The following is an 18,883-nucleotide window of genomic DNA, read 5'->3' as shown; positions in this document are numbered from 1 at the left end:
CCGAGTTGTGAGGGAGAGAAAATTTGAAATTCAGGTTAACTAATGGGACCGTCTGATTAGTTTATTTATTTATTTATTTATTTATAAAAGGAAAACGGATCCTTTGATTAGATTTTTCTTATTTTTTTTTTAAAAAGGAAAAACAGACTCTCCGTGTTCTTGTCTTCAACTCTCTCGGTTCGAGTTGTGCTCCCCTAACACCACATGCAGGTAAAGTTCTTGTGTTTTTCATAACACTGCAACACACCAACTTCTACTCCATATTAAAAATAAAAAGTGTTATTTTGTACGTGTTATAAACTTACGCAATTAATTAATTTTGAAAATTAGTTAAAATACCAAATAATTAAAAAATAAAAAAATAGAATGAATAAATGTTAATTTTTAAATAAGTAATGAAAAATTTAACAAATAATAAAATAAAATATGTCAGATGTATTTTTATTAAATTAGATATGAAAAATTCAGTTTTATTTTTAAATTTTAAATTTTGTTTGTATGATTTTAGATGTGTATGAAAGATATTTTGTGTATAATTAAATAATTTTAGATATGTTATAATAGAAAGAATAATTGATTTTTGTGAAAATATAATCCTAATTTTCTTACTTAATATTTTGATTTTTTTTTTAAAAAGATTCGCTCAAACAAATCGAAGTATAAATTTTTTTATTTACAACTTCTTTATGATTAGAATCAAAGAATAATAATTATAAAAGATTTATTGACACACAATGCAAAAACAATAATAATAATAATAATAAGGAAAAGTATATAGAACCAACTAATAATCAGCCAAGAATGGAACAACATAATTAATTATAATTAGTTTTATTAATTTATAATTTATTTTGTTTGTTAAATTATTATTGACCAAATTAATGTTAGGAGAGAATCACGGAACAGATGTTTTGATCATTCATTAGTTGATTTTATATAATTAATTATGTTTTATTAATGCGTAACACATGAAACATAGAAATTATATCCAAAACCATCCAATTTACAAGAAAAAGAAACATCCGTGTGCCTATTAGTAGCAACATCCGATTACCAGTTGGCTGATTCTTGACTTATATAGAGTTGGTTTCCTAACATTGTTGTAATAATAATAATAATAATAATAATAATAATAATAATAATAATAATAATAATAATAATAATAATAAGTTGAGTTTGTACTTGGATAATGACAATGTGGAGACTCAATAGGAGGAGAATAGGTTGAATAAGTAATGATGGTGATAACAATGACACCATATTGGAGAGAGAGAACGATAAAGTTTTGAAAGTAAAAGTAAGAGAGAAAGAAAGAGTGAAAACAAAAGATAAAGTAACGTAACTTATCTAATTTGTTGAGGGGAAGTTAGAGAGATTTTAATTGATAATATTTAAGTTAAATTTAATTAATAATGTGTTTAACTAAAAAATAAGGATGTATTTTAATTAAAAAAATTAAATAATATTTAAATTAAAAGGTTGATTAAAGGCTAAATCTTAAAGAATATGTAGTATTTTTCAAAAATAATATCCCAAACTAATTAAATACAGGTGAAGTCAACTTCACGTGAAATTGATATTTGAGAGTTGTTAGATGAAAATTTAGTCAAATCAGTCAAATCATCTAACTGCTCTCAGGTATCAACTTCACGTAAAATCGATTGCACCTGAGTTTCCACCTCTTTATATATGCACTTGTCTTTATAGAATTCTCTTCTTATTTATTTATTTTCTTTCTTTAAGTATTGTTAAGTTTACTTACATTAATTCTATTCTAATATTTATCAAAGTTTGAAAGGCAAAGGCAAAAGAATAAAATAAAAATAAGAGAAAAGGATAAATAGGTCATTGACCTTTTGATTTGCAGATATTTAAGTTTTCGAATATTTGAAAATACATTTAAATTTCTCACCTTTTCAAAATCTGAACATATCGATCCCTCATATTCATCTGGGTTTGTCAGATTTAACGGAAAAATCAAACATAACTCCCGTTGTACTGACTTGGTTCAGATGCATGCATGAGAGAGTTTTTAAAATTGGACAAATTAAACTTAAAGATCGATATGTCCAGATTTTAGAATTTAGAGAGGTCAGGGACTTAAATGTTTTTTTTAAATTCTCAAAAACTTAAATGTCTATAGACTAAAAAATCAAGAATCAATCTATCATTTTCTCTAAAAATAAAAATAAAAAATACAGACAATTAACTCTATCACAGTCACATTTGTTCTTTAATGATATTTATTTTAAAAATAAATTTTTTTAGTGATGTCTTTTAAAAAAGTGATTTGATCTAAATTAATTTTTTAATTTACAGTATAATTTTTTAATTATATTCAAGACTTATCCAAATTAATAAATAATAACAAATTTTAAAACACATCTAAAAATATATATGATATAAATTTCTTTGATAAAATTAAGTAAACACATTTAAAATAATAAATAACAAATAGCAAATCAAATATTTTATAAACATCTAAAATTATCAAAAACTATAAAAAGATGAAGGCTATCAAACATGAAGATAACAGTTACTATGTTTATTTAGTTTTGATAGCTTTAAAATCATTTTTATAAGAATAAAACTTTCTCCCTCAAATACAAATAAAAAATAGATTAAAAAGATAAAATCTTTTACTAAAGGAAGCATAAAGGACGAAGAGAGTGTTATTTGTAATTTTTTAATAGTGTCTTTTGAAAAAAGTAATTTGATTTACGGTATAATTTTTTAACTATATTCAAGATACATCCAAAATAATAAATAAAGTATTTTTAAAGCATATCTAAAAATATATATAATATAAATTATTTGGTAAGATTAAGAAAACACATCTAAAATAATAAATACCAAACTAAATAAACAGATCCAAAATTATCAAAAATCATAAAGAGATAGTTGCCATCAAGAATGAAGAGTGAAGATAGCACTTACTATGTAGCTATGATAGTTTTAAAATTATTCTTACAAGAATGAAGCTTGTTTCCTTAAACACAAAAAAAACATAGATTAAAAAGATAAAATCTTTTATGAGAGGAAGCGGGAAAGACGAACACTAAAAGAAAAAAACGCTAAATGTCGTCAGATTTAGTATCGGATATTAGCGACGAATTTTTCGACGGATTTGACAATGAATTTGTCAGATAAAAAGATCACTGTTGAATTTGATTTTCCTACAGTAAATTTGCCAATAATAAATGGCGAAAAAATAAGAAAAATTGGCGTCAAGATTACAGTGGGATTTATCATTGGATTTATCCACCGGTAATCCCTTATTAGTGCAATGCTGCGTTATGGTTACTTTCAAAGCGTTATCGTCGGATTTTTTTGCCGGTAAATCAGATCCAACAGTAAATCCGACGGTAAACCCTAAATTCAAACCACGAACCATTTCCTCCCTTATTTTTGAACTACTATCTCTCTCTCTCTCTAACATTCTCTTTTTTCTTTCTCCCTCCCCTCCTGCAAACCACCTCCGGCAACCCTCTAATCCGCCAACGTCGACCACCACCAACTGCGTCTAATGACTGCGTAAATTGGGCTAGGTGCTCATTGCAACGTGTTGGCAGCTCTTTCGCTGCCGTTTTCGTCCTCCCGCAACTGCTGCCGCCGTCATTGCTCCCTTAAGTGTCGACCTGCGTCTCTCCTCCCTCCTCTAGGTAGGTTGCCTTCATCCCTCTTCCTATTCCATCCCCGCTTTTATTTCATTTTAAATAAAAAAATTATAACCCATGTTTGAACCCTAACCATATCTCGCTCCTTCTTCATCAGTGGCTGTGGTCCGTGGTCTGACGTTCTTGTCATCTCGCATTCTCACTGCCAATCGTACTTAGTTTCTGTCACATTGCCGTCTTCTGCTTCCTCTTCTGGTGATTCCTCCATCGCTGTTCTTGGTTCTACTTCTGCAGTGTGGGTGAATTCACTTTCACTTTTTACTGAGGTTTTTTTTTTCAATTTTTTTCATAAATTTTTATACTGAATTTTTTCAATTTTTCAAATTTTAACTTTTGATGTAGATTTAGATCATTTGTTTAATTTGATGTAATTAGTTATTATTAAGTTCATCTAACCCTCTTATTAATTGGATTATCTTAATATCAAAAATGGATTCACACAATCAGAAAAAATTGTGAAATACAACATGAAAGTCAAAACTTACAAAGAATTTTCTCTTGAAAAATTTAAGGTAAAATGGATAGAAGTAGTGTCTTTTATTTTGTAAGTTATGATTGCTAATTGGTTTATTGAAAATACTGAAGTAGTGCAGAGGAGGACAACCGATATTTTTATAATATTGTAATTTGGAATATGATAGTTTCATAATCATTTGTTTGTATGTTTATGGTTTATTGAACATCAATAGTTGGGTTTATAGTAGAATTGAAATATTTTTTGTGAAGATTGGGTTTGAGAGTTCAGTAAAACTGAAACTTTAATAAACTTTAGTCATAAACTTTGATGTTTGAACTTGTTTGTGAGTTATAGACAAATTATTATAGTAATTTGTAAAATTTTAATTTTTGTTAGTTTAGAAATTATTAAATTTAAGGATTTAAAATTATATATTGAATTTTTAAACAATTTTTTTACAATCGGATTTATTGAGAGATAAAGCCGACGATGGTTACAAGTTCTAGAATTACAAGTTTATATCCGCTGCTAAATTTGCCGGTAATTAGCGGCGGATGAAAAAAATCTGCCGGTAAATAATTACCAGCGAGATTTATACCATCGAATTTATACCGCCACTAAATTCGACGGTAAATAGATGTAAAATCTGACGATATTCGACGATTTTTTTGTCATAGAAGAGCACATTACACATCCAAATTCCGGTGCAGAAGAGCGGGGAGAAGAGGAAGACTACTCTGATGAAGTTGACGGAGGAGCGCGACGAAGATGGGAGTAACACAGGATGGGAAAAGAGCGCGGCGAAAATGGAAGGACTACGGGATGGGAAAGAGTGCTGTGACAGACACTACAATAAAATAGAGTTATTTTGACACTTTATTTTTTAATACCATAATTAAATGTCAAAATTAATATATATTTTTGACAAATATCACAAATGTCAAATTTTCTATATTTTCTTGACGAAAAATTTGACCGTAGAAAATTACTCCTCAATTTTGACACTCATTTGTTTTCAATTTACTCTACTATTTTTTTCTTCTTTGGGCTCTGTTAATTTTGACATCACACTGCTCTCAGTTTAGGATTATACTACTCATTCTTTATCTTCAAAATCTCAATTTATTCTTTAGTTTCAAGGTCACATCTCATTCTTTGTTAAAATTTTTTGTCGAGAATATTTTATAGTCAATAAGTGTCAAAATAAATAGTATTTTTGACAATTAATAAGTATCACAAAAAATATGTTCTCAAAATTTTCTAATGAATTATTTTTGACAGCCAATATTTATCAAAATAAAATTTAAATTTTTTTCACAATCGCTTATATGTTAAAAATACTATTTTTGACAAAACTTTTATTAACATATTTTTATAGTTAAAATAGTGTCAAAATTTGTTTTTTTGACAAATTTTAATTTTCTTTTACACGTTATAACCCTCAAAAATAATCTATATTGTTGTAGTGAGAGAAGCACAGGGCAGGAGATGAGCGCGACAACGGAGGAGGAATGTGAGGCACTGGAACTCTAAGTTTTACGGAAATGAAAGGTTTAATAGAATGAAAACTGTATTTTGAGATATGTAGAAATTATTTTGGGATGCGCTAAGATTTAAAAGGTATAAATTTGAATTGTTAAATTTTTCTTTTACTTAATTCTTTTTAAATTTATATTTTAAATTAAAAAATATTAAATCTATTTAGATGTGTTTGTTTTAATTTTTTAAATTAATATAATAAAAAACTATTTAAAAAATAAATTTAAAAAATATCTAGTCATATGGTTTAGAATTAACTATCTAATACAATGAACTCTATTAGTAGTTAATAAGGTTTATCCTTATCTTCAAAGAAAATGGTAGTGTTATCATTGGTACTGCGAAACAGCCTGTGAAGTATGCTAATTATTTTTTGGAATATCATTTGGATTATCTTTATTATCAGTCTCGTTACACATTTAAATTTTTTTAAGTAAGTCTAACAAAATTAATTTTAACCTAACAAAATTTACTTACACAACGAAATATAAAAGTATACTAATTTATTTTTTGAAATATCATTTGAATTATCTTTATCATCAGTCTCATTACACATTCAATCTTTTTATCAACCAAGTCCAACTAAATTAACCCTAATCTAGCAAAATCTACTTACACAACGGGAGCATAAAATCACGTCGTTCTTCTTCTTCACGTTCTCCTTCTTCTTTTTCTTTGCGTTCTTCGCGTTCCTCCTCCAACGTTCGTATCTCACGTTCCTCCTCCTCTTCCTTCTTCTCCTTCTTCATCGCGTTTCTCCTCCTTATTCATGTTTTTTTTTTATTCTTCGCGTGTTTCATCCTCACCGCCATTCTTTTATTGTTGCTGTTGTTGTATTTTTTTTCTTTTTTTCTCTTTCTATTAATTTTGCAACATTATGTATTTTTTTGTTTGATTTTTTGTTTTAATTTTATTCTTGTTAAGAGAGTAAAACAAAAAAAAATCACGAGAAGATAAAACAAAAAGGAAAAGATGAATAAAAAAGAAAAAAAAGATGATAATGACGAAGAAGAAGAAGGAAGATGAAGAGTTTTTAGTTCAGTGCATTATGGATTTGAATTTCAGTGCAATTTGGATTTAATTTTGATGAATTATGGTCTTAACTTGTTTTAAACTGAGTTTGTTTATGCGTCATTATCATTAAGAAATTTTTGGCGTATGTTGAATTTGTACTGTTATACATATAAAAGGAAGACAATAATAATAACGGTAATGATAACGATGATGATAATAATGATGATAATGGAGGAGGAGGAGGAGTTTTGAGTTATGATCATTTAGTAATTGCAGTACATTTTGGATTTAATTTCAGTGTATTCTGAATTTACTTTCGATGCATTATGGTCCGAACTTGTTTTGAACGGAATTTATTTGTATATCGTCATCATTAAAAAATTTCGGTGTATTATAAATTTGAACTGTTATACACATAAGAAGAAGACGACGATGATGACAATAACGATAATGATAACAATGATGATAATAATGATGATGGAGGAGGAGGAGAAAAAGGAAGGAGCAAATCGAAGAAATTCAAATGAGAAAAAAAAGAGGAAGAGGAGGAGGAAATGGACGTGGTGGTGACAACGACAATAATTAAAAAAATAAAAAAAAGGAAGAAGAGAAGAAAAATATCATTAAGGGTGAAAAGAAGAAGAAGAACGCAGAAAAAAAAAAACGAAATCCACAGAAAAAAAATCGTTAAAAGGTGGTTACATATAATGACATGTTTAGTGGTGCGAGAATGTCAATTAAGTTATATCATTTTAGTTGGATTTAATTGGATAATTAACTTAATTATAAAGCATTATTCTATCTTTATTTATTTATTGAATTCAAATAATGAATTAATTTTAATTTAATATTAGTTAATTTTTTAAATTATTTTTATTTTAAATTTTAAATTCTAAAATTTAGTTTTAAATTCTAATTTTTAAAAAAAAATTATAATTAAAAAATAAATTTATAATGCAAAAATTGATTAATATTAATTAATTAAAGATTAATTTTCTATTACACATTTATACTTATTCTTATCTATTTTGGAGTGGGGACCATATGATAGGCTGTAGAAGGTCCTTCTAGCATTACGTGATGTCCTAGATTTTGTCTGGCACTGATTCTCATTTGTTCTGCGCTTTGTTTAACTTCACAAAAACTACTTGTCGATATCTTGAAGGTAAACCAGCATGCTCTTATTTAAATTAAATTAAATGATATTATTTGATTATTTCCATAGTTCAATTTTATTTCTAAATAAAACTTGGACGAAAGAAAGAAACTAAAACAACGTCACAAGTGTATATACATAAATGTATAACATAATTGAATCAGGAATTTCTGATCTGCATGCATGGGACGTGGTGGATTATGATTATATCCACGTGATATATCATATATATAACCAGATTTACTTAATAAGGTGGGTGGATTGATATATAACAAAATGATGAATGTAACATAGTTTGAAGCATTAACTTGATTTGCTCATGTTGACATATGTTGAACAACAAAAGCAATCAAGCAAGCATAACATGAGATTGATTAAACGCATATAGATAGAGTAGTTCCATTCTCACATCCATATCCGGCATGGATAGAGAGAAGGAATTAATTCTTCTCCTATTTTAGCATCCTAATTACAATGCAATACAAACCATATAATTAATAATAACCGAGTATCAAGGTCCATAATCTCGATGTAATATAGAGGAAGAGAGAGTGACAGAAGAACGAAGAGTGAGAGTGATGAAGAGAGAGATCATTCATTCACCTATGCCCTAACCATGGTTGGTGAGTAAGTGAAGTGTACCCAAGGGAATTCCAAAATATCTCCCAGGGTTACATGCAAATTAATAAGTGCTTTTGAGTTCCACATTCCATTGATGCAGTTCTCAACATGATCCTAATCTACCCCTCCTAAAACATTAGTATTGGGCTTAAACTCCCATAGTTTAAGCCGCAATTGAATTTTTACAAGGAAATTAAAAACAAAAACAGTAGTTAATCATTGCATTTTTTGCCTTCCCTTACCCAAAGGGAAGAACATGGTTAATTGGTTGGTTAAACCCTTTTTCTTAGTGAAAATTGAAATGAAGAAGTTGATTTAAAAAAAAAAACATTTTGTGAATACACGACTTGGTCCTAATACTAAAAGCTAAGACTAGTAGCTAGATGTTGCCATACAAAAAAACTGGGACATCCAAATGTCCATGATTGCCCAAAAAAAAAAAAGTTCCTCTTTCATGCAGAGAGGTGATTGGAGGGATTACCTATTTTTGCATAACTAACTTCTACTTGATGATCATCTATCTATGTTTGATCTTCAAAATTTACAGTTTTTGAAACCATTCTAGACTTTGACTTAGTCCTCCTTGGACTCAAGTTAAACAAGATGGTTCTTTTGACTTAGCCTTTTCCGGGGGCTAAGTGTTTTTTTTTTTCTCATTCTTTTTCCAACTTCCCAAGCCATCTCCGTATAGCTTGTGTTGGTGAAAGATTGCATCTTTATTTTTGGTTCACTCCATGGAACCTTCCATTGAAAGATGCAACCTTGTTTGTTTTTTTCTTTTCATATGCATGGAGTAACTTTTTGAGCCCCTACGGGGGGCATCTTATGCAAAAGCCCAAATGCCATTGATGGACTTTTGTTTTGTGTTAGTGTGGAAGAGTGCGTGTGTGTGAAAGAGAGCACCATGGTTAGGCCAAAAGGTTGATTGATGATGATGATGATGATGAGAGACTTGAAGAAGCATGCATGCAATAAGTGATGATGATGGGATGACATAGCTTAGTGTTTCATTTTATAAGTCTCTAGCGATGAGGAATTGGAGCTTGAAGAGCCATTGTCACGCCTGCGGCACAGCAAAACACACTGTCAAAGATGTTAGTATTATGCCTCTTTCTTCATTCGGATCGGAAAATATCATCAATTATTAATTCAATCTATGTATATATAAAAGAAAAACTCTTGGGTAACAACTTTTAGTATTTTTTGTCATTATTTTGTCAATATAAATATTAAATTGTCATTTTATTAATTTATGTATATAAATTTTAAAAAATATAGATATAAATTATATTAATTTATGAATACAAACTGTATTGATTTATATGTATAAAATTCTAATAAATATAAGTGTAAATTATATAATTTTTATGTGTAAATAAAACGTTTATAAATATAAATACAAATTATTATTGATTAAGTGCTGATAAAAAATGATAATATTTATTGACTATGTGTTTTTACTCTATATAAAATACATTAACCAAAAATATAAATTATAATAATATTTTTTTGGTATTATCTTTTTTAAAACGTTAAATAATAAAAACTATTATTTTAATTTTATTAATATTTTTTAAAATATTATAACCACTATAATCATCATAGTATAGACATATTAAAATGCACTTGTATATACGTCATAATATATAGTCCAATTCCAAATAATTCTGACGATGAGCATTATTCATGCACAGGCCACATGCATACGTACGGAGTGTGAAATATGTTGTTATTTATATTAAATTTTGCTAGCTCATTAATATTTATTTTTGTTTTCATATAGAGTTACATATTATCTAATTATTTTTATTTATCAATTTTACAATAACTGTATTTGTGTGAAATGTTATGTATATTAATTAACTACTTACAAGAAGCAAAATGGGTAGTACTTGATATATATAAAGAAAGAGAATGCATGTCTAATAATACTTAAACCTAAAGTTTGTGATTTCAAATTTTGTTAGATACCAACATCATGATCGTTGAATCCAAAATCTTGGGTTGAAGGAGGAAAGAAAAAGAATTAAGTGGAAAATGGAGTACAAACCTGATTGCAAGGCAGGGGAAGGAGCAAGGGACATGGGAGTTGCATAGTGCTGAGCATAGCCACCGGTTGAAGCAATCGGAGAATACTGAAACAGTTGATGAGGCGGATAATTCACACCATAACCCTGCCCTGAAGTAGTATAGCTCCCGCCGCTTGATCCACCTCCGCCACTCCCTTCTCCTCCGTACTGCATATACGGATAAAACGCGGTGGCTGCTGCCGCCGCCGCTGCTGCCCCGGCACCCGTCATCATCCCTCCAGCATGTCCCGTTCCATACACTGGGTACTGTGCTGTTGCTGCACCTCCATACACACTGTAGTAGCTCTGCATTCTCCACATTTTACAAAAATAAAAACCCATTTAAACTATTTTAATTACATTATTATTATTATTAATCTTGTGTTATCAAAACACTAACAAATTTTATAAAAGATGTTAAATCATATAACGATATTGAATTATTAACTTTACATATACTATTGGAATAGTTTCTTTATTTCTTCTCTATGTTCATTTAAAGGGTGGACCGCTATGATGATTTAGAGAATTAAATTAGAAATTATTTGGCTCCCCATGAATTTAGAAGACTGTGAAAGTGTGACCTAGAATATGGACCACTTTGACATGTTACACACACAATAAACTGAATAAAGAAAGAAAGTTGGAAAGACAGGACAAGGAACACTTTGACCAGTACTCATTCATTCATTGGTTCTTCGGGAATCATTATTATTATATATTAAATATTATTATTATATTGTGCAAATAGTGGCCATGCCCACCGACTTACCACGTTCTTCTCCACATTCTGTATGGTACAATCATGAATGGTTTTTGATTCTAGTAAAAACAGGTTGGTGCCAACACCATAGTGGTGCAACCCTCCACCACAATTACCGTTTTAACCCCGTCCCCAAAAGGAGATAAAGAGGATTCTCTTTAATACCAGATAATTACCAACCCTTTTCATTCAATTGTTTTTTTTTTATCTTGCTTTAATCATAAGTTATCTTCTTTTGTTTAGCCGGCCAGACACAGTGTTATACTTTATGTTTACATTATCATAATACAGTGATCATCATATATAATTGAGCCTTTTCTATTATTACTATTCTAGTAGGCCTGCTAAAATCAATGTTCATCACATTTATTACGATAGATATATAAATCAACCTTTGAAGTAGTTGTGAGTCAGGAGATTTGCTGTATTTTTAACTGTTCCTTCGCTTGATTTTGATTGTGAGGATACATTAATTATATATATTGACTCGAATTTCCACGTCATGATTTAACATACATGATGATTGTACTATTAGAAACATGATTAAAAGTCAATTAAAGAAACCAAGGCCTATATTTTTCCAAACAGAAAATTTTCGAATAACATATATAAAATTTCTCCAACCCTAAAAAATAAGTATTAAAACAGTTTCACTGATGAAATTTGAATGAACAATATAATAAAATAAACTCAGTTTTTTTCTCTTATAAGATGTGATTGAAGACTATTTCAAATTAGATATTTTAAGTGAAATCATCATCATCATGAGAAAAAAAAAAGTGAGAAGGTGGTGGAAATAGTTTGATTTGGTGAAAGAAAGTTCAAAAGCCATGGTGCGTGACCTAAAAGTAAGGGTTCAAAACGGATCCTAGGTTAAAAAGATATGCATAGAGCAGACAAAAGAAAAATAGTAAAAGTAAAAACAAAAAAATGTGTACAAACCGTGGGGTAAGTGTAATCCGGTGAGTAAGGAGAGTACCTGCAAATAGTGATCATCAAAGAATAAACAAAGACAAGATTAAAGTGAGAACTTAAAAGTTAATCAAGCTAATAAAGACACTAGTTTAACGAAATCATCTATGTAATAATAAAATGCAACACTCGATTGAAGTATATATATGGAATCAACTACAAGATCCTTCATTTTGGTATATATATGCTAGAGTTTCCATGAAGCACGTAAATTTAGGTATCTTGGTTGGTTGGTTAGTTAGTTAACAGATGTTTGGTCAAACAATGTGGAAGACTACTTTCACATGTTTGTGTATGTCTTTCATTTTCTCTTTGATTTGTTACCGCGCACATGACAGAGAGAGAGAGATGGAAAAAGGCGTATTTAAGGATCATGTGGAGGTTGATTCTGTGTAAAAGAATAGAGATATGAAGTGGCAAAGCGTGCTTCATACTATTGAGTGATAAGCTTAGTTAAAAAAAGAAAAAGAGATTAATAAAAAACGAAATTGGATGGTTTTATTTGTTGTGCATGAGTTGGCATTGCACGTGCCATTGCCACCTTTGTTATTTGTAGAAGCAGTACAGTTATAGAGAGAGAAAGAGTAGCATGCAATAAAGAGTTAGTTATAATTAATAATATATAAGTATATATATTGATATTCATATTCATACCCATAAACGTTATATGGTATCCCTTGCTGGATAGCATAATGAGGGAAGGTTGCTGCCGATGGAAAAGCTGATCCCACTCCCCCTCCAAACCCGGTCTGGAAAGACCCCATTACCCTAAAGTTCCTTCCACTTCCTCCTGAAAAACAAAAAATATAAATCATCATACCAAAACTAATAATAATAATAATAATAATAATAATAATAATAATACCAATCTTTATATATTGTATAGTAACTAAAGAAATATATAATGTACATGTTTTGTTCTTTGCTTATTCACTTGTATAATCAGAATAATAAGTTTGTTTTACTGTATGTAGATACTCATACAAAGTTATTTTCATCTAAAATTCAATAATTTTTAACCATTTTTACATAAAAACAAATGATATGTTGTTTGTTTTAATAGTTTCTTTTATAGCGAGTAAAATAAATATATATATGTGTGAATAAGTAGTGATGAAAAAGAAAAAGGTGAGTAGTAAAGGAATTGGAATAAAGTATAATGAAGTAAATTTGCATTGTTTGGGTTCCATGGCTTGTAAGGGACATTTCATGTAGTTGTTTCCCAAAAATTATACATGAAAACCCTCAGTTTGGATAACCAAAAAAAATGGAACTTTCCACTCTGGAAGAATATTCAAGCTAAGTTGCCATGTATGTATTAGCTGTGTGTGTGTGTGTCTTCCATTCTCATCAAAGAATATATATATAACACACAATCAATGACAACTTGCAAGAGAGGAATATCCATTAATTAGTTAACATGAAGATTTTATGAGTGAGTAGTAGTGGAATAATATGAACGGGGTTGAGAATTGATATGATGAGAGCATCTTTGAACAGTGACAAACTGATCAAAATGGAAAAGATGTTATGGAACTTTCCCAAGATCTTATATATCATATCAATCACAACCTTGCTAAATTGAGATAAAATACATATATAATTAATAACAATGAAAGAAGAAGAAATTAAGAATAAAACGGACCATGCTTTGGTGTTGAAGGCTTAGATCTCTGGACACCCAAAGAAGCAAGGTTGCAGTTAGCTCTTCTTCCATCAATTACTGGAGCAGCATCCACACAAGCTCTCATGGCAGCTTCTGGTTCGCGAAACGTGACCTAATAAAATAAGAAAGTAGCGGTTATGAAATTGGTTCGTTCATGTGGATTAATTTGAGATCTAAGTGGAAGAGAAATAATGAACATACAAAACCGTAGCCTTTGGATCTTCCGGTGGCTTTGTCAGTGATGACAACAGCTTCCAAGATCTCACCGAATTGCTCAAAGTATTTCTTCATGGTCTCTTTCTGAGTCTCCCAAGCCAAGCCTCCAACAAAAACCTTGGTGTATGTGGTGTCTCCGAACTGCCCTGCCAAATTCACTGGAGTCATCTTCCTTGCTTCAATATATTATTATTATATTCACTCTTGATTAAGCTGATCCACCGATTCTATGATATGATATGATCAAATTCAAACTTCTCCAATCTTCTTGCTTCTTATTATTATCCTTATCTTGAGCTTCCTTGTAGCTATAGTAGTCAGCAGCTATATTATTATTTGTGTCAAGAATAATATGAGTCTATGGACAGAGAGATCTAAGAAGAGAAGATGATGAGAGAGAGAGAGAGAGAGAGAGAGAGAAGCAGCTAGCTAGGTTTGTGGGTGGTGATGGAGGGAGAGGGAGATATTGAGGAGAAAGAGAGGAGAGGAGAGGAGAGAAGAGAGAAGAGAGACAATTAGGTCAGAGATCAAAAAGAGAGAAAGCAAAAGTTAGAGAAGGAAGGAAGGAAGAGGAAAAAAAAGAAAGAGGAAAGGGGGTCACATAATAAGGACATGAATTATATACACACCATCCCCCACCTGCCTTCCATTATTCAATTTTTAAATCAAACCAAATCAAACCAAACCCCAATAAACCAACCCTCACTCGGGATCTCATATCCACATATAGTTCTACTTCAACCGGATCTACCGTATCTTATCAAATAAATCATAAATATCATTTATTCCACTTTTCACCTCTAAATTATTACAATATATATTTTAGCCCCAAACTTTCACAATATTTTCCCATAATTGTGACCGGTGTAATTTTATTTTATTTATTTTTATTTCTAGTATTTTCTAAAAAAAAATGAAAATGCAAACTACACCTACCCTAAATTTTTTGACATGTTTCAATTGATTATATAAACTCACCTTTTTCATCAATTGAGTTAATATGTGTGTGTGACAAAGTGGTATATTTAAGAAAATTCAAGGATAATTTATATATAATTAAAAGCAATTATATCATAATATATATACATAAAAAATTAGTCATCACGGATAGAAATATATATTTGGTATCTCAAATTTTTTTTATCATGCTACTAACCAAGTTTAATTATACAAATTTGATTATTCTATTATGACTGATTTGATTATTTTAAAAGTTAATTATTTTATTAGAAAAATTATGTGAATATATAAATATATATTTATATATATAATAATAATAATTTATTTGATAACTGATTTAATTTTTAGTATCTATGAAATATTTTTGCTAAAAGCTTAAGGAAAATAAAACAATGGAGTAAAAAGATACATCTACATAATTTTGAAGAACTGATTTACACAAAGGAAAAATACAGTGATTTCATGAATTGAGATTAATAATTATACACGGTTAGTTGTGTAGTCAAAACTTTCTACTTATATATAACCATACAAATAGCAAACGAGAGAGTTCATTACAATAATGGATGTACGTAATAATATAAAGTCAGGTGATGTTTATAAAAGAATATATACTTTTAGATGATTTTCTATTTACTATAGATCATAATAATTAATTTTATTAATTTTTAAATACCTTTAATTAGCATAAAATACATACTAATAAAATATTCAAAACAATTATCAAATAAAAAAAAGATGAACTTTTTAACGACATCCCAAATAACATTTATATTGTAATTGTAACCATATAGAATTAATTATATAAATGTAGAAACATGCACATATTATCCAATTCATGTCATATAAGTGATGTCGTATCTCTACGTACTTGTAGGTATATCCTACGTATTTACGCATTAACGAAAGAGAGAGAAAAATGCAAAGTGAAAACTGAACCCTAACGAACAAGATGATGATTATTAACGGTCAGCAGTGAGCAGTTGGAGGCGGTCGAATCCAATAATGGGGGTAGAGCGGTTTAGACCGGAAGAAAAGGCGCATGAGGAATGAGGGGTGAAGAGTGGGAGGTCCACGCGCAATGATGGGGGCGTGGGAGTGGATGATGCAGTGATATTATTATGTTCCTTCGTCTTTGCACTTTCTATTATTTTGAGGAGACATGTGGTGTGGGGTGCATAATTACCCTCACTTCTTTTGTTAATTACCTTTTTGGCCCGACAAACGGAACGGAGTGTACTTCAAATGGCGCCAACAGTGTTCGGTATTCTGTTCTGCAGTGGCGGGAAGTCAACGGTCAAACGTCCAATGGCGGTTGTCTAAAGCATATACTGTCATTCATACTGACCACACTGATGAGTGATCCCATGCGTCTACGGTTTTTTATTAAACTATATTTTTGTGCAGACGTTTTAAAAGAAAGTACCAATTGTTTTAAAATATTTTGTAGAATCCTATAAAAAATAATTATTTTTATTAATATATTATTATATAATTAAATATACGTATAATTTTTTTATAATTTATAATATATTAAATGAAATTTTTATTTTTATAATTTTTAAATTTTATTTATATTTTAAATACTTTAAAATTAATTTAATATTATTTTATTATGAATTCAGTAAAAGTTATTAATAAAATTTAATGGGATATATAATAAATATTTCGTGCAACAAATTTTATGATATTATTGTTGTTAATGAATTAAAAACTAGTTAAAAATAATAAAATTATAAAACACAATTCAAAAAGTAATTTATAAAAAATTATAATTTATAATTTTTCTACTTTGCATCATTATCAAATTCTTATATTTATATAAAATTATGTACTTTTTTTTATCAAATTACCACAGAAAAAATTAGAATTCGGAAAGATATAGATTCTTTGTTAATATTTAAAAAGTAAAAAATAAAGAAAATATTAAGTATTTTTAAATTTTAAAATAAAATAAAACAAAAATATTAAACTTAATACGAATATATATTTATTCTAAATTCATTAAAGGATTTTGAGAAATGGTTATGACTGCAACTAAACCATAACAAACTAATAGACTAATTACACCAGCATATTTAGTAATTAAACTATCATAATTTAGCTTAGATTCTAATAGAATGACTGTTGCAACAACTTGAATTATATCCGGGTGAAAAACTAATTGAAGTTCTTAAGTGACATGAGAGGAGGCCAAAAGACAAATGGGTCGTTGGTGGTACTGCTGGGTCAGTAATAATTAAGGACTATGAAGCAACAATAGCGATGATGTCGGTAAAAGGTGGCAGTGATGCTAGTGTCTATGGTTGTGGCTGCATGATGAGTTAGGTGATGGAGAAGAAATTAAAGCATAATAGTTGATGAAGGAATTAAAAATAAGATGAAAATTTAGTAATTTTATATGATGAGTGAGGTCCAAATGACTGGCTGGAGAGACCAAATAACCTTTTCTTCGTTGTGGTTTGAAAGGGCATGGAAGAATGGAGAGTGTTTTCTTAAATTTGATTTAGTGGTTGAAAAAAAAAATGAAAATTGAACATAAAAAAGGGGGACATTTTAGTACTTGATAGGACCAGCTATCATCTATCCTCCACCATAAAAGAAACAACCCAATTTTAAAAAACGAACTATGAGAAAAATGTTTCTCAAAATCATTTTTATAAATGGTATCAATACTTCGTTTATTATTTTTTCACTTTCATATCTTTATTCTAATCCTTAAATCTAATGACGAATTTAAAAAATTTAAATATTAAAAGTAAAAATATACAGAAATAAAATTCAACTACAGATCGAAATATTATAATTTGAAATTACTGTTTCATATCCCAATTAATTTTTTAATGAATTGATTGCCTCATTAAAAAAATATACAAATCTAAAATAATGAAAAGTAAATTTATAATTATTCTCCTCTCATTGTTTTATGAATGTGATTAAATGTCAGTTTTTTTTAATATATGCTCTTAAATAACTATTTAAATAATCATTGTCTTTTACTCAATTGTGACGTTTATTTTTTACAATATTCATGATATAAAAAATATTAGTAAACAAAACAATTGCTACAGGAGAAACTATTTAATCCTTAATTAATTAAAATAAAGAATGTATTTTCTTATCTCACTCATTTTTTTTGGAAAAATATTAATAATTTATTTATATTTAGAAAACTAAACTTCGGTTAATTAGTTTGCTAGTGTTACAAAGTTCATTATCACTACAACTATGCTTTTGGGTTGCTTTTTATTTTTTTTATATAACATAATAATCATAGATAGAATTATAGTTTAGTAGTTAAAAAAAGTAAGGATTATAACTTCCAAGAAACCAAATTTGACTTCCCACAATAATTATTTTAAAATTAATGTTATAAAATTGTGGGAGAGATAAATATGAAGGAGGCCAAAAAGAGCGTAAAAAAAATCAAAATACAAATCAAAACTATTCTCATTTATCTATTGCTAGTTTTAATACGAGATCAAATTTAATAAGATAATTTTAACTCTATGTTAAATAAATTTTCTCTAACATAAAAAAAAGAAGAAAATGAAATGAATTATATTTTATTATGAAGATAAATAAAATATAACAATAAAGGCGTATATATACGTTTACTATATTGTTTTAGCTTTTAAATTAAATTGATTCTTAAGATAACAGTTACTTTTTAATTGTATATATAAATAATAAAAAATGTTGGATGAAAAAGTATTTTGCATCTTTTAAAACAAACACATACGGAATTCTATAAAATCAATACAATTTTTTTT

At 28.7% G+C, this 18,883-nt stretch overlaps 1 protein-coding gene across 2 annotated transcripts; it reads right to left on the bottom strand.

The window, feature by feature from the left end:
* Positions 1–8,082: 8,082 nt before the first annotated feature.
* On the bottom strand, positions 8,083–14,837 carry LOC112789486 (uncharacterized). Of its 2 annotated transcripts, none has more exons than XM_025831407.3 (6): positions 14,136–14,837; positions 13,914–14,046; positions 12,923–13,058; positions 12,239–12,275; positions 10,515–10,839; positions 8,083–9,547 (listed from the first exon to the last, which is right to left on the bottom strand). In XM_025831407.3, exons 1-6 carry the CDS (start codon positions 14,316–14,318, stop codon positions 9,522–9,524), a joined length of 840 nt encoding a protein of 279 aa, XP_025687192.1. In that variant the 5' UTR covers positions 14,319–14,837; the 3' UTR covers positions 8,083–9,521. The 2 variants fall into 2 exon arrangements, with proteins under 2 accessions (XP_025687192.1, XP_025687191.1); XM_025831406.3 differs by having other exon boundaries at positions 8,083–9,527.
* Between the last annotated feature and the right edge of the window lie 4,046 nt (positions 14,838–18,883).

This window comes from Arachis hypogaea, chromosome 3, assembly GCF_003086295.3.
Source record: "Arachis hypogaea cultivar Tifrunner chromosome 3, arahy.Tifrunner.gnm2.J5K5, whole genome shotgun sequence".
NCBI classification, from domain to species: domain Eukaryota; kingdom Viridiplantae; phylum Streptophyta; class Magnoliopsida; order Fabales; family Fabaceae; genus Arachis; species Arachis hypogaea.
This window is presented reverse-complemented; position numbering and strand designations above follow the sequence as displayed.